This window comes from Lontra canadensis, unplaced genomic scaffold, assembly GCF_010015895.1.
Source record: "Lontra canadensis isolate GAN:19392208 unplaced genomic scaffold, GSC_riverotter_1.0 scaffold31, whole genome shotgun sequence".
Taxonomy (NCBI): domain Eukaryota; kingdom Metazoa; phylum Chordata; class Mammalia; order Carnivora; family Mustelidae; genus Lontra; species Lontra canadensis.
The window spans coordinates 2,516,432-2,543,506 of record NW_022631025.1 but is presented as its reverse complement, the minus strand read 5'-3'; the positions used below and the strand labels follow the sequence as shown (position 1 = coordinate 2,543,506).

Genomic DNA, 27,075 nt, shown 5'->3' with positions numbered 1-27,075 from the left:
CTGGGAAGGCCCCAGACATGACTCCCTGAGTTCTGAGGGCCTGTTTCCTCTGGTATGCCTGTGCACACCTGGGCCCTTGGTGCTCATTTTCGTAAAATATCTTGGGGTTACGCTGTGCTGTCTGAGGGTTCCTTCTGCCATCCTCCCCGGGTCTCTGAAAGTCAGATCCCTCTCTCATTCTATCGTCTGTGTTTGGAATGTACTTTGTGTTGGTTCATTCTGAGGATCCTGTTTCAGGGATGCGTGTTGTGTGAAAGTGTACAACGTGTCTGGACATTGTACATACAGATGTTTTCCACCCACAAACGCAAATTGCAGAAGGATCCCGACTTGGTAGGGCTCTTAATTTATTTACATTAGTCCATCCCAGTGTGCAGCCTGTTAGCAGGAATCTGATCAGATTCTGGTTCTCTCATATTCTTTCCTAACACAGGGAAGGAACGCCTCTGAGTCACTAGTCACAAAATTCTACCTCTGCTGCCCCATGGGGTCTCTGGTTCCAACTCCTGGACACTGACCACTGCCCCCATGATGCTTTTATGTCTCCTCCCCATAAGTCGAAGTGATCTAACTGGTATTCATAGATCACAGTTGGCCAGCATTCATTCACACTGCTATTCTCCTTTTCAGTGAAATTGGGTAAAGTCATTAGGAATGTTTCAACTACATTATTAAAAAATGGGAAAATGCAATAGAAAGCAGTGTAGAGGATATGTAGACACAGTGTTAGCATTGTGACATGTTTGCTCCAGCTCAATTATAAAATAAAAACTCTATCAAGACATCACATAGAATACAATTCATTCATTTTAAGTGTATGGTTTTGATGGCTGAGTAATATTCCATTGTATATATGGACCACAGTTTCTTTATCCTTTTGTCTGTTGAAGGGCATCTCAGCTCCTTCCACAGTTTGGCTATTGTGGACACTGCTTCTATGAACATTGGGGTGCATATGGCCCTGCTTATCACTACATCTGTATCTTTGGGATAAATACCCAGTCATGCCATTACTGCATCATAGGGTAGCAATAGTTTTAGTTTTTTGAGGAATCTCCACACTGTTTTCCAAAGTGGCTGCATTCCCACTAACAGTGTAAGAGGGTTCCCCTTTCTCCACATCCTCTCCAACATTCGTTGTTTCCTGCCTTATTAATTTTTGCCATTCTAACTGCTGTAAGGTGGTATCTCAATTTTTTTTTTTTAAAGATTTTATTTATTCATTTGACAGAGAGAGAGATCACAATCAGGCAGGGAGGCAGGCAGAGAGAGAGGAGGAAGCAGGCCCTCCGCGGAGCAGAGAGCCCGATGCGGGGCTCGATCCCAGGACCCTGGGATCATGACCTGAGCCGAAGGCAGAGGCTTTAACCCACTGAGCCACCCAGGCGCCCCTATCTCAATTTTTTTTAAAAGATTTTATTTGTTTATTTGACAGACAGAAATCACTAGTAGGCAGAGAGGCAGGCAGAGAGAGAGCGGGGGGAAAGCAGGCTCCCCGCCAAGCAGAGAGCCTAATGTGGGGCTCAATCCCAGGAACCCAGGATCATGACCTCAGCTGAAAGCAGAGATTTCAACCCACTGAGCCACCCTGGTGCCCCTCAATGGGGTTTTGATTTTAATTTCCCTGATGACTAATGATGATAAACATTCTTTCATGTGTCTGTTAGTCATTTGTATGTTCGTGTCTTCTGTCCATTTTTTGACTTGATTATTTGTTTTTTGGGTCTTGAGTTTGAGAAGTTCTTTATAGATCTTGGCTATCAGCCCTTTGTCTGTAGTGTCATTTGCAAATATCTTCTCCCATTCCATGGGTTGCCTCTTTGTTTTGTTGACTGTTTCCTTTGCTGTGCAGAAGCTTTTTATCTTGATGATGTCCCAATAGTTCATTTTTGCTTTTGTTTCCCTTGCCTTTGGAGATGTGTTTTGAAAGAAGTTGCATGGCCCATGTCAAAGAGGTTACTGCCTATGTTCTTTTGTAGGATTTTGGTGGATTTCTGTCTCACATTGAGGTCTTTCATCCATTTTGAGTTTCTTTGACAATACATTATGATTAAATGGAGTTTAATCTAAGAGTGTAAAACTTATTTAATATTCAAAAATCAGAAGTGTAAACCACCATATTCATAGTCTAAAGAAAAAGATCCACATGGCCATAGCAGTTAATGCAGAAAAAGCATTTGACAAAACTCAACACACATTCATGTTAGACACTCATAAAACTGGGAATAGAAGGGCACTACCTCAACCTAGCAAGGGATATCTACAAAAAACCCTACTGATGACATCATACATAATGGTGAAAGAATGGTCATTTTTCTCTCAAATTCAAAAACAAGATCAGGATGTTCTTTCATCTCTCATTTTCAACTTAGTACTATAGATGCTGGCCCATACAGTATGGCAAGAAAAAGAAATAAAAACAAATAAATTAGAAGGAAGGAAGTATTATTGTCCATATTCATGGATGACATGACTGGTCACGTAGAAAATTTAAAGAAATCTACAAGAAAATGCTTAATCCAAAGAAATCTACAAAAAAATGATGATCACTCTATCTTGTGTCTCAGGATACAAAATCAACACAGAAACATGAATTGTATTTCCCAATACCAACAATGAACAACTGGAAACCAAAAATTAAAAACACAATGCATGTACAACAATTCCAAAAAGCTAAATATTTGGTTATATCATTTTTTTAAAGAGATGATCAGTACGATAAAATGAGTAAAACCCTCATGAAAGGAACCAAACAAGACCTAAATAAATGAAGAGACAGATCACATTCATGAATTGGAAGATAGTATATAGTAAAATGTCAACTGCCCACAGACTTCCTTTGTCAACCTAGACAAGCTTATCCCAAAATGTATAAAGGAAAGGTAAAGGTAAAGGAACCAGAATAGCTAGCACTGTTTTTGAGAAAGCAGAATACAATTGGAGGACATTATGACTTGACATAAAGCTATAGTATAAGGCAGTGTGGTGTTGGTGAGGGATAGCTGTGTGGTTCCACGGACAGGACAGAGAATTCAGAAATAGTCACACAGAGATACAGCAAACTTATGTTTTTGGGAAGCAGAAAAGCAGTATGATGGAAAGAGGATAGCGTTTTTAGTAAATCTTAAAAATAACTCAAAATGATTAATAGATTGAAATGTAAGATATAAAACATTGAACATTGTATAAATGAAACTAGGAGAACATCTTTGGGTGGTAAGGCTTGTTGAGGAGCTCTTGGACCCGACAGCAAAAGCAACAGCCATAAAAGAAAAAAAGAAAAAAATTGGACTTCATCAAAAATTAAAACTTTCCCCGGATGAAAGGCCCAGTCAGGGATGAAAAGAAGTTATAGGTTTGGAGAAACTATCTGCCCTACCAGAAGTGGGAAGGAGTTTTCTCTGAACTACGCTTGAGAACGTAACAAGGCCACTGGAAGAAACACTTGTGCAAATGTGCCCCCCACCTCACCGGGGGCTGGACTCCAGAGCCGTGGACTCTCAGCTGGTCTACACAGGTCTTTAGCCACCAGCTACCAGCTACCACGTGAACCCTCCCACAGCAGGGCTGGCTCTGGCAGCTGGCCACACTTGTGCAAGCTGGGATTCCCAATCCCCTGGTCTCTCTGATTTTCTGGGCCATAGTTTGCTCTATGATCTCAGTTTTCTGCTGGGTCTAAGAAGAGCTGTTTATTTTTAGTTTTTTTCCAATGTTTATCATGTTTTGAGGATGGGAGTAATGACTTCCAAGCTCCTTATCCTCCAGACTGGAAACAGGAAGCCTGTAATTGATTGTTAGTTTGTTTTCACTTCTGTAACTTGTCTGGGGTTGACTTGGCAATGACAGCTGGCAGCCGGTGCCAGTGCCCCATCTAGGAGGGCAGGGAATCCCCAGTGACAGAACTTCCATGTCCCTTTCCCCATGGATGCCGCCAGTGCCCCTCCAGGCCCTGCTCCCGGGCTCACTGTCTCCTCCACTTAACCCCTTCCCTCTACCCCTACTCTAGACTGCCTACTCAGGAGCGGAGATCTGGGGCCCAGATCTGAGGAAGCCCATCCCAGGTGTCTGAGGGGATGCTGGGGAGGGTGACAGCAGCTGAGTACAGCTTGCTGGAGTCTGGAACAGCAGGGAGCTCCAGCTCCCCGAGAGAGATGTTCCCCTTACTACCTGTGTCATCTCTGAAACCCTACAGACCCCTGTGAGACTTGGTTTCATCTTTAATAGGAAACTGAAGCGGGATAATAGTCCTGAGCACGAAGCTGGCTGCAGGTGTCGGGGAAAGTTGGTTGCTCTGTCGTGGGAGTGAGGCATGTGTGGGATGCCTCTGGTAGAGGTCCGAGAAGATCCAGGAGGGGCAGGGAAGCACCTAACTCCAGAGCACAGCCCGCTGCAGCTGCCACAGGTGGCAGAAGAGAGGGATAGGACCTGTGGAGACACTAAGGCTCCAGCTGAACTGCCCACGCTGCCCCGAGCCCGTGAGAGTGTGAGAACGGCATGCCATCTCAGCACTCACGGACATCTGGGGGCCTGAGGTCTCCTGCCTGGGACCCAGAACTGAATTTCCACCGAGGGAGAGAGTGCTCACCTCTCCCCTCCAGAGACAGCTGAGCTGGTGGCAGGTACACAGCCACGCATTGGGTACCTCACTGGTGGGGCTCTGGCCAGAGGGACGGCCAGGGCAGGGTCTGCCAGCAAAGGCCACGCAAGCATGGGCCCTGGGAAGACACGTTCCCGGGGCCTCCCAAGACCATCTTGGAAGGCGGAACCTGCACCAGTGAGATCCCAGTGTTAACGGGCATTGAGTCCATTTTTGCCCATCTGTCACCAAGGATCCAAGATATTTAAACAATGCCAAAATTGTGGAGAATTTGCATGGAACTCTCTGACTGGCACTTGATCTGTGCACTGAATAGGAGATTTCCCACCTTATTGTGGGTGTGAGGGCTGGGGTGGGTGCATTGGGAGGAGGGGGCTCTGCTGGCTGTACCAGGGCCTTTGTCAGGCAGACGGCCAGGAAGGACACTCTAGAACATTGTTTCAAGGCTTATCACCTGGCCACTAGGTCCTGGGTCAGCTAAGCAGGAAAGGTGACATCAGGATCCACCTGCTGAAGGCATGTGGACACCCCAAGCAGGTTGGCTTGTGGCCTTGGGAAGCAGGGAAGAGTTTGACACATAGTTGGGTCCCTTCCAGCTGGGGACAGTGGAGCCACAGGGGCAGGTGAGGAAGGTGTTGGGAGTCCACTGTAGGAACAGAGGTCTGAGGACCACCAGCCTGAACCTTGGCTCTCAGCCTGGCATCTGGCCTCCTCTGCACCTGACTCACTCTCCCAGACTCTCCGTGCCCGAGCACCCTTCCTACTGCAGGCCAGAACCCCCTTCCTCATGGCCTGGTCATGCACCACAGTCCAACTCAACCACCCAGCAGTCTAGAGTTTCCCACCACCTGCAATGGGAGTCGGTCCTCCCTCCTCCAAACCCCTGGGTTGCTGTTTCTCTACTTTGGGGGAGATTCTTGCTTCCCCACACTGTAGATATCTAGTGGAATGTCTGTCTTCTGCTTGTGGGCTGAATTGTGTTTTCTAAAATTCTTATATTGGTGCCCTAACTCCCAGCACCTCAGAATGTGGCTGTATTTGGAGATAAATTCTTTACAGAGGTGACTAAAGGTAAACGAGGTCACTGGGGTGGCCCTAATCTCATAGGACTGGTGTCCCTATAAGGCAATCAGGACATAGATACACGGAGGGACGACCATGTGAGGACACAGGGAAGATGGTGTCTACCAGGAGAGAGGCCTCAGGAGAAACCAGCCCTGCCCACGCTTGGACCTCCGCCGGACTTCCTGCCTCCAGGTCTGGGAGGTGATAAATTCCTGCTGTTTGAGCCCCCACCCCCCAGCTCTAGTGTTTGTTATGCAGCCTGAGCTGCCTCGCACACTTCCTCTGAAGGCGCACGTGCTCCCCAGTGCTCCCCGAGGCAGGAGTGAAGTCTGCCCTCTTCCCAACTGGCAGCCCTGCCCTCTCCCTCCACCACCACCACTCCCCTCCACCCTGGACTGTTGTCCCAGGGGCCAGATGCCTGATGTCAAGGGATGGGCAAATGCCGAGAAGCAGGAGGGGCAGTGGGGTCCCAAGACAGGAGCAGGACGAGTCTTTGTTTCTGTTTTGGTTTTTCAGGCTTGGCTTGGGGGTGGAAGCTGATGGACAGGAAAGTCTTGGAGGGACCACTGAGAGCCAGTGGGGTTGGGGGAGGGGAGGTGTGGAAGGTTCCAGCAAGCAGACTGGGGCTGGAGGCAGAGAGCAGGACAGAGGGGCTCGGTGGGTCACCGCAGGGCCTGCCGTGAGTCCCTGAGTGCAAAGAGCAGCAGGAGCCAAGTCTGGGGAGGTATGAGGGCTGTGCCGCTGCTGGAGGAGCCTGTGGCCTGCAGAGGCTGATCTGGAACCCGGATCTGAGGAGCAGATGTGGGATCAGGCAGAGGGGTGAGCCTCCGGATCTTGTTGATCCAGTCGGTGAAGTAGTTGACCCTGGTGAAGACGCTGGGGTAGACAGGGTGCCAGCAGTCCAAGCCCCAGCTGGCCAGTCCCACCAGAACCCAGGCCATGGGGAGGTCACAGACGAGGGGACCCCCGGAATCACCCTAGGAGAGAGAGGGGAGTCAGTGTGGGTGACGGAGCAGAGTCTGAGAATAGCAGAGGTAGGTGGGACTTGTGAATCTGGGAAAGTCTGGGCCAGCGTCGCCCCGTGGACCCTTCAGGTTCACACCCCGCTGGCGGCTGGGACAAGGGACAGGGCCCAGGAGGGCTGGCTGTGAGTGGAGGCAGGTCGGCCCAAGCCACTGCAGCTACCATCCATCCCCATGCCCTGGGGCCCCCCTCCTTTTCATCCATTTAGGACTTTGGATTTTTCCCCGCTTCTTGGTCGAGCATGACCAGAAAACACCCAAGCCCAGGACTGCTGGAGGCAGCCCACATTGCTGGGGGCTGGGGGAGCAGGCAGGGGTCACCTGGCAGGGGTCACCTGGTGGGGTGCTGGGAGTTACTGGAGTCCTGAAACACTGGCAGGGCACATTGGTGGCATGGTGGGGACACACCTGGGTGGCGTGGGTTGGGAGGCTCAGTACTCTCGGGGGGTCTTCCGGGGAGGAGGGCACTCCTGCCGCACGTCTCCACTGGAGAGACTCCGGAACCCCAGGAGGGGCTGGCAATGCATGGTGGGTGTGGGGACAGGAAGACTGCTGGGCTCCTAGGCCGACCGACAGCCTGGGTGTTGTCAGATGTCCGGCTGAGACCCAGGGCTGGGGACGAGGTCGTTTGGAGGAGACAGAAGGGCACAGGTATGGCTGGCCAATGATAGCCTCACCCCTGGAACCCGGGACCTTACACGGGGCTCTGCAGTGGTGGTGGAGTTGAGGGTCTTGGGATAGGAAGACTGCCCTGGGTTGTCTGGGTGGGTCCCCACGAGACAGAGGGCAGCAGGAGGTCAGAGTCACAGGAAGAGCTGGGCCCCCAAAGCCAAGGCTAGACCCATGAGTTCTGCGGTTAGAGGCGGCCACGGGCCAACAAGCGCAGGTGGCCCCAGGACCTGAGGAAGGAGAGGAAATTCTTCCCTCGAGCCTCCCGACAGAGCTGGCAGCGCCCACACCACCATTTTAGACTTTGGACCCCCCAGAAACGCCAGATGTTGACTATCTGTCTTTTCAGCCATCCAGTTTGAGGTGGCTCACTAGTGTGGGCCCAGACTCACAGGCAGGGGCTCCTTGGAGAGTGGTGACCCCTCGCCTTCCCGGGGACCCCAACCTGGAGTGACTCCGGTTCTCCCCATGGTGAGCCCGCCACAGCTGGGCCTCCTCTCCCACCACAGCCTGTGTCCTCTCCAGGCCTCAGCTATCCTCGCAGGTGAGCTGCAGATATCATGCTGGGCCCGGGGCCAGCCTGGAGGAGGCAGGTTGGACTCCTGCGGCCTCCCATCCCCTGCAGAGCTTTCAGAAGGCAGAGGAAACCTGACACTGACAGAGCCCCCGCCAAGCGCACCTTGGTTTGCACCGCGCAGAGACAGAACAAGCGGCGTGCGCGTGTGTGTCTGGCGGGGCCCAGGCAGCTGCGCCCACATCCGAGAGGGCGAAGCTAAGACAGGCTCAGAAGGACACACAGCGCTCAGATCGGGGCGGCAGACCGGGCAGGAGAGTGAAGGCCAACCTGTGTTCCTTGTTCCTACCGACCAGGCGCGGCGCTAAACTCTCTACCGGAACCTCGTGAAGGGGAGGCTGTAGGCGCCCCACTTCATGGGTTAGGAATCTCGGCTGGACTCCCAGCACCGAGAAATGACAGTTTGAGACTGGAGCTGGGTCCGTCCACCCCACAATCTGAGCGCTGAGTCACCCTGCAGCACCCAATGCCCAGAGCTGCTTCCAGCGCCCTGCATGGGGAGGACCACTTCGGGGGAGAGAAGAGAGCCCCAGGGTGGGGGCCCGAGCAGGTGGCCTGGCAGACGCAGCCAATGGAATCTCATGGACGGGCTGCAGTGATGGGAAGGCTACCGGGGGGTGGGGGGGTGGGCGGGTTGGGGGCTCCCTGGTGTCCAGCTCAGAGGGGTCCTCAGCCTGGGGTGGAGGGCACTACAATGTCCAGCCCCCAGGCCCACAAAGGGCACCGGCTCTAAGTTCTACCAGCCTGGCCTCCGCGGGAGAAGGCAGGTGCAGGGAAGAGTCAGAAGGGATGTCTGAGTGTGTGTCCCCTCTGGGTGCAGCTGGCCCTGTGAGGAGGCTGGGCCAGAGGGTCCCCACTATTGGCTGTGGCCTGAGAACCAGGCGAGCAAGTCTACCTCCTACCAGGAGGGCAGGCGGCTGAGGCCCCTCCCCTGGCCCAGCAGGTGCCCAGGCCGTAGTGAGAGTGGCTGTAAGTCAGGCCTCCCCAACCCCGGCAGGCCCATCTCACACCTCCTGGGTTTCCCAGAGCCACCATCACATATGACCACAAACCAGGGGTCTTAGAAAACAACAGAAACTTGCCTCTGCCAGTTCTAGAGGCAGACTCTGACGTCAAGGGTCTCGGCGCCTTTCCCTCCACCTTTTAACAAAACCAGTCATTGCATTTAGGGCCCCTCTGAATGTAGAACGGTCTCACCTCGAGACCTAATCACAGCTGCAAAGACCCTACATAGTTCCCAGTACGGTCGCATTCTAAAGTTCCCAGTAAACATGAATTTGGGGAACAGTATTCAGCCCACTACACCAGCCTTTCAACAACCCCATGAAGGAGGCCTCAGAATCCCACTCATGCCAAGGCCCCTGGGCAGGCAGGGACAAGTGGCTGAGTCGTGTGTCTGGCTCCAGGGACCTCCCTCCTTCCCTTCCTCTCCTCCCCTTCCGGATCTTTCCTTGTAGGAGCCAGGCATCCCAAAGCTGGCTGGCTCTCGAGGCTGAGCCCGGGGAGCGTGCTGGGAGGCAGGGTGGGCTTGAAGTCAGAACGCCGGGGTGGTCCAGCCGAGCTGCCTTACATGAGGCTGGTCACATTCCCTCGCTGGGCCTGCTGGCCCACGTGCAGGAGGGGCTCACACAGAGGGGAAAGAGACCCTTCCGGGCCCCGCACCCGGCAGCCGAAGCACATCCAGAACACACAAAAGCACAAGGAGCTCCTGAAAGAAAAGGACGGGCAGCGCGACATCGAAGTGAGAGGGAAAAACTAGAAGGGAAAGACACACAGGCCCGGGGGGGTCCACGCGCAGACAAGAAGCAACACAGGCCCCTGGGGACATGGAGGGAAGCAGGCAGGAAGAAGAGAAACGGCCCCGCTTACCTGGCAGATGGCCCTTCCCGTTGAGAAGTCCCCAGCGCACAGCATCTCCTCTCGCACGGAGTGGCTCTTGCTGTTGCTGAGTCTCTGTCTGTATAAGACGTTACAGAACTCGTTCTCCACGAGGTTCACCTTACCCTCCTGCAGATGGAAGGGCGAGTGCAGGTGCTCTGTGTGGACAAGAAGGGGACCAGGGGCGTGCATTGTGGGGAAGCCCAGCCACGCCGCACCACCACTGCCCCCAAAACACGGGGCCTGCTCAGCACAGATGAGCCTGGAACATGGCGGCAGCCTTCCATTCATCCCTCACAGGCTCCTCTCCCATCTCCCAGACTCCCCACAGGCCCCTCCATTTCCTTCACCTCATACCCATCCTAGTCCACAAAGACAGATGGCAAATCCCACCAACACATGCCATTCATGGGCCCTTAGCAAACATGGACCACTTGCCTGTCATTGACCTTCCTCCCATCCCTCCATCCTCCTACCTCATGCCCCACCGTGCTCCCTCCTTCTACCCACCTGTCCACACACCCACCCGTTCACGTGTGGCTTCATCCCTCCAGCATCTGCCCACCGGCCACCAGCCACTCATCTTCCAGCCACGAGCACTCACCCGTCCATTCATCTGTCCTCATGCTGGACATCTGTGGACACCCCGACCCAAGGGGCATTGTTGTTGGGGACACCGGGTGAGTGAGGTAAGTGGACGGGACTGTTATAGATCTAATAGATGGTGTGAAGGAAACAGAATGGGAGGAGGTACCTCTTTCCACTCCTGTGAGCAACACGACTCTGCAGAGGAGGGGCTAAGTGGTAGCATAAAGGCAAAGTGACTCCGGCCAGCCAGGGCCGGTGGGCAGAGAGGCCAAGCGGAGAAGCCAGGTGCACTGGTGCACTCAAACAGGAAGAAGGCTGGTGGCTGGGACGGGGGATGTAGCAGGGGAGAGGCGTGCAGGGAGAGTGGGGGCCAGTGACACGCAAGCCCGACCCCCAAAGCGGGGAGTTTGGGCTCGTTCTAAGCACAGATGGGAAGACATTGCAGCGAGCTGAGCAGGAAGTGGCGAGATTCATGTTTTAAAGAGAGCAGACGGCCCTGCTGCCACTAAAGCAGGGCACATGGGATGGGAGCTGGGAGACCAGTCTGGAGCGATGGTGAAATGCCTACCAAGTGCCAGGCCCTGCGGCCCCCTTGGGATATTAGAACAAGTAAGACACGGTCCCTGCCCTCAAGGAGGAAGAACCAGTCTGTGTGCCTTCGTGTGTACATGTGTGTGCGTGTGTGCATGCGCCTTCGTGTGCGTGCGTGCATGTGTGCCTTTGTGTGTGCATGTGCACATGTGTACGTGCATGTGAGCATGAGGGAGAGAGAGAGAGAATGCTGGAGGCTGGACAGTCCCTTGGACTTAGAATCACACATTTTTCAGAACTAGAACTAAAATAGTCCCATCCTCTAGAAATGAGGCCCAAGGCCCAAGGTCCCATGGCCACTTGCCCGGGCCCCCTCGGACCCAGCACGCTTCCCTCCTCCCCTGTGGCCCTCACCCAGCCCCACACCCCCTCACTGTCCTCGCTGAGCATCCCCCAGCCGGTGATCCAGCAGGACAAGTTGCCGGACAGCTGCATGCCAGGGCTCGGGAGGCAGGCAGGGGCGATGGAGGAGGTGAGGTTCACGGGCAGGTGCAGCTGCAGCATGGCTATGTCGCTCCCAAAGGGGTGACGCTTCTCAAAGTCTGGGTGCACGATAATCTGGCTCAGGGGCATCTCCCGTGTGTGCTGGGTGTGCTGGTAGAGCTGCGTGCTTCCCAACAGCACCTGGTAGTCCGCGGGGGCATGGGATTTGCTGGCGGAAAGAGCTCGCGGTTACCCTCCGCTCTGAGCACGGGCCAGGTCTCTCTCCCTGCCACTTGTCTAAGCGCCCCTCCCTCCGGAGCCTGCGCCTGCGGGAGGCCAGGCCGCTTGGGTCTCCTCTTCCCAGCTCTCCTGAGGCCAGCTGCACTTCTGTTCCCCACTACACCTGGAGGAGCAGGGACTCCTCGTGCTCAAAGCTTCTTGCTGGGGCCTCACACCAAGCTCCTCCATTTTACACAGAGAAGCTCCGGCTCCAACCTCCCTCTAGCCTGACCCATCCCAAAGCTCCCCATGGCCCAGCTGCGGCCCCACACCTTTCCTGCCCCTTCCTCCTATGAACACCTTCCTGCCCCACAGCTGTTTGTCCACTTGTCATAAGCATTCACAAAAGACCTGGTAAATGAGCAAATGAGTGCAGAAAATGGATCCTTGCCTTGTCCCCTGAACAGAAGTGACAAAACGTCCTACCCTCCTGACTGGACGGCCCGCCACCCGGAAACCGCCCCCCTAACCCCTCCCGACCTCCTCCCCACCCAGCCCAAACCCTTCCCTCCAGCACCATGCGAGCTGGGCCACTGCACCTCTCCTGACCTCCTTCCCTGTCCACGGACCCCTCCCTTCTCAGCACATTGGCTTTCTCTCCTGCCAGCATGGAGACACCCCTTTGCCACAGAGGGACTCATGTGTGGCACAGGGCCGGTTGTGATGGGACCCTGGGCCCTTAAAGCTACTCAGTGCCTGAGCCCAGCTCCCTGCCCCGGTCTGTGATCCCCTCCACTCCCTTGAGACCCCTCCTCGTCTGTCCCGAAGCCGGGCATGGAGCCAGGCCCAGGAAGCCAGAGGAGCCAGCCTCTCAAGCAGCCACATCAAGGTCAGGCAGCCTGGCAGGCGGGTGCCGGCAACCGCGATTCCTCCCAGGCATGCAGTTCTGCAGAAGCAGTAAGTCTGATGCCCCAGAGTCTGGGGACACTGAGCAGAAGCCCTGGCCAAGGAGGCAAAGAGTCTGTCCACACTGCATGGCACCAGGACAGATCTTGCCAGTCTCCGGGGGCATGTTTGTGTCAGCGGACAGGCACTGGGGCCGAGAATGGGGTGAGCAGGGGGGCACATTCAGGTGGAGGGACACGGGTCAAAGGCAGGAATGTCGTGTGTTTGGAGGCTACACACCGCTCAAGGGTAAAGCCCAGAGGAGCTGTCATTGGACACCCATCACTCTTTTCCTCCTCTCCCTTGCATCCCCTGCCCTGCAGCCCGTCTGCAGGCACCCAGGAAGGGGACTCACTTGAGAAAGCAGTGGGCAGCGGAAAGCAGCCAGAGGGGGTCGATGAGGACAGCTCCGCAGATGTGCATGCGCTTGTGCAGCAGGCTGGCCTGCCACGGCCACCGGCCAGCCGCCACATCCCGGCCACCGTAGATCCTCCCCGTCACTTTGGGCCTCCCACACACTGTGGAGACACCCCCCAGCCTGTCCATGATAGAGACAGTGGTGACCCCAAATGATGCGATCACAGAGGCCCTCCTCCTTTTCACAGACATAAAAACTACAGCCAAGGCTCAAGGCGCCTGTCCAAAATCCAGGGGCTGCTGGACCCCACCTTCCTGACCGCTGCAGAGGACCACAGAGCAGAGCACAGGCAGAACCCTGGAGGAACGAGGGAGGGCCCAGGGTTCGGCTGGAGCAGGGCAAGGGGCACCAGGGGGCCACGGATGCATCTGCAGGGAAGACAGGCGTCCCTGAACCCACCTTCTGGCGAAAGGGCACATCCCAGACGTTTCCTTCAACTAGCACAGTCTACTTCCTCACTTAACTCTGCAGACCAGAGAGCTGCAGGTCTCACACGCTACGGGACTTGCTCCAGATCATGTGTCCAGAGGGCTCCTGTGGTCCCTCCACCCCATACCAGCATCTCAGGGAGAGAGGGTCACAGGCAGGAGTCTGGTCCTGCAGGACCCAGGGGAAGCCGCTGCCCTGACTCAGGACGCTTGGTTTCTCGAAGAAGAGGAAGTGGGCTAATGAAGACAGCCCTGGTCCCGGGATTCACACCTGGCGGGCTGGGAGCCGTCTCTTGGGCCCCTCATCCAGCCGCAGTCCTCCCCAGCCCAGCCGCATGCCAGGGCCAAGCCTGGCACCTGCCCAGTTCCAGAGGGTCTGCAATGGGGCCTATTACCCGCCTGTGTTGGGGTTTGGGGATGGCCTAGGGCAGCCAGTCAGAGGGGGCCGAGAGAAGAGGGGGCGACCGCCCCGCCCCAGCCCCTCCCGGAAGCCCCTCCGCCCACACGCCTCAGCCCAACGCACCAGCTTCGGGCGCCAACCGCTGTGCTCCGCCCTCTGGCCGCCCCGGCTCCTCTGAATTGGCCTCTTCCGGAGCGGGGGCCAGGGCACGGGAGGCCACCGGCCAGGACCCTCGCATGCCTGCGGGCGGGAACAGGAGCCAGAGCAGGGCCGCCAGCCAGCCTCGGCCGCGGGGTGTTGGTCCCTCTGTACCCATACCCAGGGCTGCTGACCCCAGTCTGACCCGACCCGACCTGACCCTACGCCCTGACCCCGTGCGGATCCCGGGTCCTGCCCCTGTCCCCACCCTGACGCCCCCTCACACGTCCCAGCACCACCTCCTCCTAACCCTGGGCCCTGAGCCTGCCCAGACCCCAGCCCAGCCCTGCCCACCCTTGCCCAGCTCTGACCCAGGCCTAGACTCCTCCCCACACCTGGTCCTGACCCCCAGGGCCTGACCTCCCGGCCCAGCTGGTCCCAGCATCACCCAAACTCAGGGCAGTCAAGTGCTCCTCTGAATTCAAGAGAAAAGACAGTAGACTCCACATAGTCGGATGGGAACTGTGTGAGAAGGTGATTCGTGGGAGTGGGGATGTGAAGGGTCCACAGGCAGGAGAACATGCTCAGTCTAACTGGTAATCTCGAAAATGAGAGGGAAACATTACAGTCTGTCACTCTGAACCATCTAATTGCAAACATTTCCTGAGATGGATAAAGACCCCTAATCCTTTGTGTGTCATTGATTTCTCTGTAGTTGAAGGGGAACATCCAAATGTCAGATGAGCTTGCTATCGTGTGCTCCTATGTAATACCCTGAGTTTGTTTGTATTTGGAGTGAGAGCCCCTCATTTCACACTTACTTCCTTGGGTGTACAGGGAACTTATTCACCACCGATAGGGACGAGAGAATAAGGGAATTAGAGTTGCACACAGTATACACTGAAATACCAATGTTTTGTTGTGTTTTGGAGAGAGAGAGAGAGAGAGACTGTGTGAGCAGGGGAGGGAACAGGGCAGAGGGAGAGAGAATATTAAACAGGCTGCCCACCCAGTGAGGAGCCGGATGTGAGACTCAATCTCACCACCCTGGGATCATGACCAGAGCTGAAACCAAGAGTCAGCCCCTTAACAGACTGAACCACCTACGTGCCCCTGAAATACCAGTTAATTTTTTTAATTTAAAAAATTTTTAAACAATTTTATTTATTCAGTTGACAGAAACACAGCTATAGAGGGAGCACAAGCAGATGGAGAGGGAGAAGCAGGCTTCCCACTGAATGGGGAGCCCACTGGGGGGCATTGGGAGCCCAATGGGGGGCCCGATCCCACGCCTTGGGATCCTGATCTGATCTGAAGGCAGACACCCAATGACCGAGCCACAAAGGTGCCCCGAAATACCAGTTTAATAGCCACTATGGTTATTTAATGAAAACAGAAGCACACAGCTTTACTTAGTAGTTAAGAACTTGTACTTCAATAAATTAAAAAAATCCACTCTTAGGTTTTGGTGAAACCATACTAGTGTTGGGAAACATTTATATTTCATATGGAGTCTGGAAGAATAATTCATGAACCTTGTCGAAGGGAGTCTAAGGTCGAGGGTGAAGGTGAGGTGGGCCCTGAAGACCATATTAAATGAATCAAGGTTGACATTTCTGTGGAGTTTGCAGTTGGATTTGTCCAAGAGACTTTTGGAAGTACCAATTTAGAATTTGGGGAAGCATCTTGGGGTTGGAGATAGAGAGCACTTTAAAGTTCAAGGTGGCAGCTGAGGACATAAGAGTGGATAAAATCATTGAAAGAAACATGTAGAACAAAATTACAGACCAAAACACAGAAAGGAGACAAATAAGAAGGAGCCAGTAAGAGACTGAAGATTGCATGGGGTGAATGGAAGCCATGGAAACACTAAGTCACATGGCTACAAGATTTCCTGTCCACTTTCAAACAGCTTTATGGGGATATAACCCATAGACCATAAAATTCATACCAGGGACAATTAAACAATTTTCAGTCAACTTCGAGAACGGTGGAACAATCATCAGATTGCCGGCTATCTCTGCTCCCACCGAAGGCTCTAGACAGCCCCTGATCTGCTTTACGTCCTTCTGCAGTTGTGTTCTCCGGACACTTCACATAAATCGAATCCCATACTATGTAGTCTCTCAGGTCTGATTTGTTCACTCAGTGTGACAGCACTCCCGGGGCCTCAGCGGTGAGCTGGCCTCACGCCTACCAGCTCCTTCTCGCTGCCCTACGAGAAGCGAGCCCCTAAACCTGAGTTCGGACCCGGGTCTGCCGGGCAACACTAGCACATTGTTTTGGAGGTCCGTGCATACTGGGGTGTATACTGGTATTCTGCTCTGGTATGGGGGTACCATGTTCTGATGATCCATTTACAAGTTGATGACATTTGGACTGTTTGCAATTTTTTTTTTTTTTAAGAGAGTGAGAGTGCCCAGCTGCAGGTGCGTGCAAGCACAGGGAGAGAGAATCCCAAGCAGAATTCCCACCCAGCACAGGGCCCCACACCCAGCTTGATCTCACGACCCTGAGATCATGACCAAATCAAGAGTCCAACGCTTAACTGACTAAGCCACCCAGGCGCCCATGTTTGCAGTTTGGGGATATTACAAACAATGCTGCTGTGAGTATTCACGCGTTGGTCTTCATGTGGACATCTGTTTTCATTTTACCTGGGTAGATTCCTGGAAAGGAATGAAAGTGCTGGGTCACACGTAAGTTTATCTTCAAGGTTGTATAAGCTGACAAATGGCTTTCCAAAGAGTCTGCATCATTTCACATTCCTGCTCCCACGTAGAAAACTTCTAGTATATTCCATGGGCTTGCCATTAGTTGTGTTTTTATTATAGTCCTCCTAAGGGTGTGAGGTGCTCTCTTCCTATAGTTTTAACGTTCCTTTTTTTTTTTAAAGATTTTATTTATTTATTTGACAGAGATCACAAGTAGGCAGAGAGGCAGGCAGAGAGAGAGGAGGAAGCAGGCTCCCTACTGAGCAAAGAGCCCAATGCAGGGCTCGATCCCAGGACCCTGGGATCATGACCGGAGCTGAAGGCAGAGGCTTTAACCCACTGAGCCACCCAAGCGCCCCTCTCTTCCTATAGTTTTAATCAGCTTTCCCCTAATGACCAATGGGTTCGAATGCGTTTGTATGTGTTTCATTGCTGCTCACATATTTTCTTTAGTAAAAATGCCCATTCAAATCTTTTGCTTATTTCAGAAAATGTTTTGTCTTTTTACTGAGGTGTTATCTATGATCTTTACCAGGTATGCAATATACGAGTATTTTCTCCAAGTCTCTGGCTTGTCTTCTCATACTTTCCACAGTGGCTTTTGAAGAACAAAAGTTTTTAATTTTGCTAATGTTTAGTAAGTTTGGTTTTTCTATAGATCATGCTTTTGGTGTCATAGCTAAGAGATCATGAAGGCCTTCTGCTGTTTTCCTTGAAAAATTACATTCAGGTTGATTTTTAGTTCATGGTTGTTAGTGTGATGTAAGCTTTTCTGTTTATTAAGTTTTTGGATTTTCTTATGGCTCATCCATTTGTCCCAGCACCATTTCTCAGTTAAAAAAAAAAATTAGTCTTTCCTGCATTGAATTGTAGTGGGAGCTTTTTTGAAAATCAATTTATAATAAAAGGTAAGATTTTCTTTCTTGTGCACGTAATTTCAATGCGCCATTGTCCTACATGCCACACTTCCATTGTCTAGGCTATATGTGTTCTTGCAAATTTTGAACCAGGTAGATCAAGGTTTCCAGATTTGTTATTTTTCCAAACTATTTAGGCTATTTCAGGCCTTCAACATTCCCATATATATTATAGGATTAGCTGGTCAATTTATATCTCCAAAAAATTTGCTGGGATTTCCACAGGGACCGCATTAAATTTTACAGGGGAAGTTGACAGTTGCTTTCTTGATAATATGAAATCTCCCAATCCATGAAAAGAAATCTTTCTTGATTAAGATCTTTAACTTTTCTCAGCAATATTTTATAGTTTTCAGTGTACAGATCTTGTACATCTTTGTCAAATTTATATCTAAGTATTTTCCATACTACTATGAATGAAATTATTTTGTTAATTTCTTTTCATATTTCCATAGCTCATGTACAGAAGTGCCATTGACTTTTGTAAGAAATGTTGCTTCTTTGGATCTTCAACCTTTATTAATTCTAGTCTCTTTTATTTTGTTTTGGTGGGTTCATTGGAATTTTCTACATAGAGGGTCGTGTCCTCTGAAAATAAAAGTTCTACTTATTCCATTCAAAGTTGGGTTACTCTAATTTCTTCTTTCTTTCCTTCTTCCTTTTAGAGACCATATTTATAAGGACTCTGCTTTTCGACTATGGTCCATAAATCTCTACGTTTATATTGGAGTGTTTGACTATTGCCAGTTAGGTGATTATTGATATGGCTGCAACTACATTTTCCAGTTTTCTCCTTGTTTTCTGCATGTCTCTTACCTTTTCCCCACTTAACTTGTCTACTTCTTTCTTCTCCACATTTTTTATTGTGCCATCTAATTCCTGTTAATTCTCTAACTATATTTTTAGTGACTTTCATAGTGACCACTGAATTTGTTGGGGTCCTCCAGAGAATCGGAAGGAATCAGGGGAGAGAAAGACAGAGAGAGACAGAGATTGATCAGTTATGAGGGATTGACTCACATGATTATGGAGGCTGAGAAGGCCCACAATCTGCCACCTGCACAGTGGACCCAGGAAAGTGAGTGATGTGATCCTCGTCTGAGTTCAGAGCAGGAGAAGGATTTCTTGTTGCTGGCATGAATATGGTGGGGCAATGTGGCAAGGGATGTGGTGGTCTCGTGCAGCTGAGAGTGGCCCTCCCCGATGCCAGGAGGAAACCAGGACCTCAGACCTTCAGCTGCATGGAACTGAATTGTGCTGCAAGCAAGAACAAGCTTGGGCGTGGATTTTCTACCCAGAGCCTCCCAATGAGAATGCAATCCTGTAGAAAGCTGCACTTCAGCCTCAGAAGACCCTGGGTGGTGAATCTCCTGTGATTTCTCCCAGTTCTCTGCTGCCCCACACATGCCTCTATTCCTCCCATGTCCCATGTGTGCCCATACATGTCACAACACTTCCAGACAGTGCTGGGGTTCCTTTGAACACCTCCATCCCCCTGATACTGTTGGGGACTCCTCTGAGCCCATCGCTGACCACCTCATTGCTTCTGGGCCTCCTCCAAGCCCCCATCCACCCTGACACATCTGGGGCTCCATGGGTCCTGCAACTTCTCCAAGGACCCTGTTCCTTGACACAACTGTTTGCTTGTAGGTTGCTATTGACCCCAAATCCCTGGGGATCTTCCCATGCCCTCTGTGCCCGCAGAAACTACTGTGACTTTTTACAAGCTGCTGGTGCCCCCCCCCATACCCCTGTGACCACTTCCAAGTTTTCTCTGTGCTCCTAGATACCACTGTGACTCCCTTTCAGTCTCCTGTGACCCAATGGTCCATGTCTCCTGCAATTAGAGACACTGCCACCATCTCCACTTAATAAGAGGGAAGAGCCATCTGCCCAGGTACTGCTGGCTCTGGTATTGGGGTCCTTGTGCCCCACTGAGCTAGGCTTTCTTGGCCTGGGGTCAGCCTGGGGTGGAAGCCTAGGGTCTTGTCTGAGTGAGTCTTGCCTGTCCTGCACATGGCTTCCCAAGTTCCCCTGTAGACAAGCTACTTTCAAAAGTCCTAATTTCCCCAAGTCTCACCCTCAGCTTATCTCCTGGGCTTGGAATGGTCTGTTTTATGTCCGTACAGAATCTCCTAAGTTGGGTGTCTGTTGGTTCAGAGTGGTCTTGTAGTTTATAGGCAGTGCCTGGTCATTTTCCCATGTGTCTGAGCTGTACAAACAGACAGGAGTTTCTGGACTCAGGCCTTTGGGAATCCTCAGACAGGTTAGAATGATGGCACACAATTATTTCTAAGTGAGGTCTGCTCTGCTCCCTCACACTGGAGGAGGGGAACCAGGAAACCAAGCTGATGCTGGCCAGAAACTGAGACCATGGCCATGCTGGGGCATGGGGGGTGGGAGGAGTGGATAAGGGCCAGTAACAACACCACAAAATTTTCTTATTTCTTTGATCAGGCATGGGCTGGTCACTAGAAACTTTTGACTATTTTCCGGAGCTCCTACAAAGTTGGTTCAGAAATTTCTGGTGAGGAGGTTGTTTTGTTTCTTTTGACATTTCTTTTTTTTTTTTTTTAAGATTTTATTTATTTATTTGACAGACAGAGATCACAAGCAGGCAGAGATGCAGGCAGAGAGAGAGAGAGAGGAGAAAGCAGGCTTCCTGCCGAGCAGAGAGCCCAATGCGGGACTCGATTCCAGGACCGTGAGATCATGACCTGAGCTGAAGGCAGAGGCTTAACCCACTGAGCCACCCAGGCATCCCTCTTTTGACATTTCTGTGGGGAAACAAGATCTTGGACAGTCCTAGTCCACAATTTCACTGATCATCCTTCCTTGCACTTTGATATAAGTTTTAGAATAGGTTTGGAGGCGCCTGGGTGGCTCAGTCGGTGAAGCGGCTGCCTTTGGCTCAGTTCATGAACTCAGGGTCCTGGGATCGAGCCCTGTGTCAGACTCCTGCTCAGGGAAATTCTGCTTCTCCCTCTCCCTCTGATCCTCCTCCAGCTTGTGCTCTCTTTCTGTGTCTCAAATAAATAATAATAATAATAAAGAATAAGTTTGGGTTTTTTTTGAAATTTTAATAGTTTATTAAAAAAACTTTTTTTTAAATTTAAAAAAATTTTAATAAACATATAATGTATTATTAGCCCCAGAGGTACAGGTCTGTGAATTGCCAGGTTTAAACACTTCACAGCACTCACCATAGCACATACCCTCCCTAATGTCCATAACCCCACCACCCTCTCTGTACCTCCCTCCCACCGGCCACCCTCAGTTTGTTTTGTAACATTAAGAGTCTCTTATGGTTTGTCTCCCTCCCGAGCCCATCTCGTTTCATTTATTCTTTTCTTACGTCCCAAACCCCCCATGTTGCATCTCCACTTCCTCATATCAGGGAGATCATATAATTGTCTTTCTCCAATTGACTTATTTCACTAAGCATAATACCCTCTAGTTCCATCCACGTCGTCACAAATGGCAAGATTTCATTTCTTTTGACGGCTGCATAGTATTCCATTGTATGTATATACACCACATCTTCTTTATCCATTCATCTGTTGATGGACATCTAGGTTCTTTCTATAGTCTGGCTATTGTGGACATTGGTGCTGTAAAGATTCGGGTGCACGTGCCCCTTCGGATCACTACATTTGTATCTTTAGGGTAAATACTCAGTAGTGCCATTGCTGGGTTGTAAGGTAGCTCTATTTTCAACCTTTTGAGGAACCTCCATGCTGTTTTCCAGAGTGGTTGTACCAGCTGGCATTCCCACCAATAATGTAGGAGGGTTCCCCTTTCTCTGCATCCTCGCCAGCATCTGTCATTTCCTGACTTGTTCATTTTAGCCATTCTAACTGGTGTGAGGTGGTATCTTATTGTGGTTTTGATTGGTATTTCCCGCTGCCGAGTGATGTGGAGCACTTTTTCATGTGTCTGTTGGCCATCTGGATGTCTTCTTTGCAGAAATGTCTGTTCACGTCCTCTGCCCATTTCTTGATTGGATTATTTGTTCTTTGGGTGTTGAGTTTGCTAAGCTCTTTATAGAATGTGGATACTAGCCCTTTATCTGATATGTCATTTGCGAATATCTTCTCCCATTCTGTCAGTTGTCTTTTGGTTTTGTTAACTGTTTCCTTTGCTGTGCAAAAGCTTTTGATTTTGATGAAGTCCCACTAGTTAATTTCTGCCCTTGCTTCCCTTGCCTTTGGTGATGTTCCTAGGAAGAAGTTGCTGCAGCTGAGGTCGAAGAGGTTGCTGCCTGTGTTCTCCTCAAGGATTTTGATGGATTCCTTTCTCACATTGAGGTCCTTCATCCATTTTGAGTCTATTTTCGTGTGTGGTGTAAGGAAGTGGTCCAATTTCATTTTTCTGCATGTGGCTGTCCAATTTCCCCAACACCATTTGTTGAAGAGGCTGTCTTTTTTCCACTGGACATTCTTTCCTGCTTTGTCGAAGATTAGTTGACCATAGAGTTGAGGGTCTATTTCTGGGCTCTCTACTCTGTTCCATTGATCTATGTGTCTGTTTTTGTGGCAGTACCAAACTGTCTTGATGATGACAGCTTTGTAATAGAGCTTTGAAGTCCGGAATTGTGATGCCACCAACTTTGGCTTTCTTTTTGAATATTCCTTTGGCTATTTGAGGTCTTTTCTGGTTCTGTATAAATTTTAGGATTATTTGTTCCATTTCTTTGAAAAAAATGGATGGGATTTTGACAGGGATTGCATTAAACGTGTAGATTTCTTTAGGTAGCATAGACATTTTCACAATATTTGTTCTTCCAATCCAGGAGCATGGAACATTTTTTTCCATTTCCTTGTGACTTCCTCAATTTGTTTCATGAGTACTTTATAGTTTTCTAAGTATAGATTCTTAGTCTCTTTGGCTAGGTTTATTCCTAGGTATCTTATGATTTGGGGCTCAATAGTAAATGGGACTGACTCCTTAATTTCTCTTTTTTGTGACTTGTTGTTGGTGTAAAGAAATGCAACTGATTTCTGTGCATTGATTTTATATCCTGACACTTTTCTGAATTCCTGTATAAGTTCTAGCAGATTTGGAGTGGAGTCATTTGGGTTTTCCACATATAGTATCATATCATCTGCAAAGAGTGACAGTTTGACTTCTTCTTTGCCTATTTGCATGCCTTTAATTTCTTTTTGTTGTCTGATTGCTGAGGCTAGGACTTCTAGTATTATGTTGAATAGCAGTGGTGATAATGGACATCCCTGCCGTGTTCCTGACCTTAGCGGAAAAGCTCTCAGTTTTTCTCCATTGAGAATGATATTTGCAGTGGGTTTTTCATAGATGGCTTTGATAATATTGAGGTATGTGCCCTCTATCCCTACACTTTGAAGAGTTTTGATCTGGAAGGGATGCTGTACTTTGTCAAATGCTTTTTCAGCATCTATTGAGAGTATCATATGGTTCTTGTTCTTTCTTTTATTAATGTATTGTATCACATTGATTGATTTGTGGATGTTGAACCAACCTTGCATCCCTGGAATAAATCCCACTTGGTCGTGGTAAATAATCCTTTGAATGTACTGTTGGATCCTATTAGCTCGTATTTTGGTGAGAATTTTTCATCTGTGTTCATTAAGGATATTGGTCTGTAATTCTCTTTTTTGATGGGATCCTTGTCTCGTTTTGGGATCAAGGTGATGCTGGCCTCATAAAATGAGTTTGGAAGTTCTCCTTCCATTTCTATTTTTTTGAATAGTTTCAGGAGAATAGGAATTAATTCTTCTTTAAATGTTTGGTAGAATTCCCCTGGGAAGCCGTCTGGCCCTGGGCTTTTGTTTGTTTGGAGATTTTTGATGACTGTTTCAATCTCCTTACTGGTTATGGGTCTGTTCAGGTTTTCTATTTCTTCCTGGCTCAGTTGGGTAGTTTATATGTCTCTAGGAATGCATCCACTTCTTCCAGATTGTCAATTTTTTTGGCATAGAGTTGTTTATAGTATGTTCTTATAATTGTTTGTATTTCTTTGGTGTTGGTTGTGATCTCTCCTCCTTTGTTCATGATTTTGTTTATTTGGTTCTTTTCTCTTTTCTTTTTGATAAGTCTGGCCAGGGGTTTATCAATCTTATTAATTCTTCCAAAGAACCACCTCCTAGTTTTGTTGATTTGTTCTATTGGTTTTTTGGTTTCTATTTCATTGATTTCTGCTCTGATCTTTATTATTTCTCTTCTCCTGCTGGGTTTAGGCTTTCTTTGTTAAGTTTGTTGATTTTAACCAAAGAAAAGTTCTACTGGGAACTGATAGGAATTGCATTTTAAGCCTATAAATCAATTTTAGAGGAACTAACATTTTCCTACAATGACTCTTCAAATCCATGAAAGCAATACCTCTCTGCACTTATTTAGTCTTGCTCGTTTTCATTAGTTCTACAAGTTTCATTGTCTGGGTCCTCTACATTTCTTAAAAGATTTATACCAAACATCTCATTTTGGAGGGAACTATGGTATAGGTTTTTAATTTTGGTTTCCAATTGTTTGTTGCTAGTCTATGGTAATATGATCAGCAGCATATTACACTAATCTTTTATTCTGAGGCTTTGCTAAAGTAATCTATTATAATTTATTGTGAGTTTTCTCATAGAGAGTCCTGAGAATCTATATGTAGACAGTTATATCATCTGCAAGTAATAACAGGAATATTTCATCTTTTCCAGACCATATGTCTGTATTTCCATATCTTCCTAAACCACACTAACTAGAAGCTACAATAATAAGTTGAAAATGGGATGAGAGAAGATATTCTTGCCTTGTTTTTGAACTCACAGTAAAAGCTTTATCCTTGTTCTCCTCCTCCTCCTCCTCTTCTTCTTCTTCTGATTATTATTATTAGTAGTAGTAGTAGTAGTATGATGTGTTGGTCACCACACAGTACATCATTAATTTTTTTAAGGTTTTTATTTATTTATTTATTTATTTGCAGAGCAAGATCACAAGTAGGCAGAGAGCAGGCGGCGGGAGGGGGGCGGAAGCAGGCTCCCCGCTGAGCAGAGAGCCCAATGCAGGGCTCAATCTCAGGACCCTGGGATCATGACCCGAGCCAAAGGCAGAGGTTTAACCCACTGAGCCACCCACATGCCCCAACATCATCATTAGTTTTTGATGTAGTGTTCCATGATTCATTGTTTCCACATAACACCCAGTGCTCCATGCAATACGAGCTTTCCTTAACACCCACCACTGGGCCAACCCATCCCCCCACCCCCCTCCCCTCTAAAACCCTCAGTGTGTTCCTCAGAGTCTATAGTCTCTCACAGTTTGTCTCTGCCTCTGATACCCCCCCTTCATTTTTCCCTTCCTTCTCCTAATGTCCTCCATGTTATTCCTTATGTTCCACAAATAAGTGGAACTATATGATAATTGACTTTCTCCACTTCACTTATTTCACTCAACATAATATCTTCCAGTTCCATCCATGTTGATGCAAAAGTTGGATACTCATCCTTTTTAATAGCTGAGTAATATTCCATTGTATATTTGGACCATATCTTTTTTATCCATTCATCTGTTGAAGGGCATCTCGGCTCTTTCCAGTCTGGCTGTTGTGGACACTGCTGCTATGAACATTGGGCATGTGGCACATCTTTTCATTACATCTGTATCTTTGGGGTAAATACCCAGTAGTGCAATTGCTGCATCATATGATAGCTCTATTTTTTAACTGTTGAGACACCTTTACACTGTTTTCCAAAATGGCTGGTAGGAGGGTAGGGTAGGAGGGTAGGAGGGTTCCCCTTTCTCCACAACCTCTCCAACATTTTTTCTTTCTTGCCGTGTTAATTTTTGCCATTCTAACTGGTATAAGGTGGTATCTCACTGTGATTTGGATTTGACTTTCCCTGATGGTTAATGATGTTGAATATTTTTTCATGTGTCTGTTGGCCATTTGTATGTCTTCTTTGGAGAAGTGTCTGTTTATGTCTTCTGCCCATTTTTTGATGTGATTGTTTTTTGGATGTTGAGTTTGAGGAGTTCTTTATAGATCTTGGCTATCAGCTCTTTGTCTATAGTGTCATTTGCAAATATCTTCTCCCATTCTGTGGGTTGCCTCTTTGTTTTGTTGATTATTTCCTTTGTTGTGCAGAAGCTTTTTATCTTGATGAAGTCCCAGAAGTTCATTTTCCCTTTTGTTTCCCCTGTCTTTGGAGACATGTTTTGAAAGAAGTTACAGTGGCCAATGTCGAAGAGGTTACTGCCTATGTTCTCCTCTAGGATTTTGATGGATTCCTGTCTCATATTGAGGTCTTTCATCCATTTAGAGTTTATCGTTGTATATGGTGTAAGAGAATGGTTGAGTTTCATTCTTCTGTATATAGCTGTCCAATTTTCCCATTATTTATTCCCACCATTTATTGAAGAGACTATCTTTTTTCCATTGGGTAATTTTTCCTGCTTTGTTGAAGATTATTTGACCATAGAGTTGTGGGTCCATATCTGGCTCTCTATTCTGTTCCATTGGTCTATGTGTCTGTTTTTGTGCTGGTACCATGCTATCTTGGTGATCACAGTTTTGTAATATAGCTTGAAATCAGTCAATGTGATGCCCCCAGCTTTGTTTTTCTTTTTCAACTTTTTTTATTTCAAAAGCAGAAGGCTTTTGCACTCCAACAATACAGGATCCTGGAGGCTCCCTCCCCCTTCTGTTTATCTTTTTTTTTTTTAATTTCTTTTCAGCGTAACAGAATTCATTGTTTTTGCACCATACCCAGTGCTCCATGCAATGTGTGCCCTCCATAATACCCACACTTGGCTACAGAAAGGGAAATTAGAGAATCGATTCCATTTACTATAGCACCAGGAACCATAAGATACCTGGGAATAAACCTAACCAAAGAGGTAAAGGATCTATACTCGAGAAACTACAGAACATTCATGAAAGAAATTGAAGAAGACACAAAAAGATGGAAGACCATTCCATGCTCTTGGATTGGAAGAATAAAAATTGTTAAAATGTCTATACTGCCTAGAGCAATCTATACCTTTAGTGCCGTTCCGATCAAAATTCCACTGGTATTTTTCAAAGAGCTGGAGCAAATAATCCTAAAATTTGTGTGGAATCAGAAGAGACCCCAAATCGCTAAGGAAATGTTGAAAAACAAAAATAAAACTGGTGGCATCACGTTACCTGATTTCAAGCTTTACTACAAAGCTGTGATCACCAAGACAACATGGTACTTGCATAAAAACAGACACATAGACTACTGGAACAGAGTAGAGAGCCCAGATATGGACCCACAACTCTATGGTCAAATAATCCTCAACAAAGCAGGAAAAAATATACAGTGGAAAAAAGACAGTCTCTTCAATAAATGGTGCTGGGAAAATTGGACAGCTATATGTAGAAGAATGAAACTCGAACATTCTCTTATACTGTAAACAAAGATAAACTCAAAATGGATAAAAGACCTCAACGTGAGACAGGAATCCATCAGAATCCTAGAGGAGAACATAGGCAGTAACCTCTTC

The 27,075-nt window shown here is 48.9% G+C and overlaps 1 protein-coding gene across 1 annotated transcript; it reads right to left on the bottom strand.

Moving 5' to 3' along the window:
• Positions 1-6,160: 6,160 nt before the first annotated feature.
• Positions 6,161-14,331, bottom strand: LOC116873088 (putative serine protease 47). Its single transcript, XM_032866728.1, has 5 exons — positions 13,941-14,331; positions 12,927-13,089; positions 11,359-11,636; positions 9,797-9,963; positions 6,161-6,639 (listed from the first exon to the last, which is right to left on the bottom strand). Exons 1-5 carry the CDS (start codon positions 14,131-14,133, stop codon positions 6,325-6,327), a joined length of 1,116 nt encoding a protein of 371 aa, XP_032722619.1. The 5' UTR covers positions 14,134-14,331; the 3' UTR covers positions 6,161-6,324.
• Positions 14,332-27,075: the final 12,744 nt, after the last annotated feature.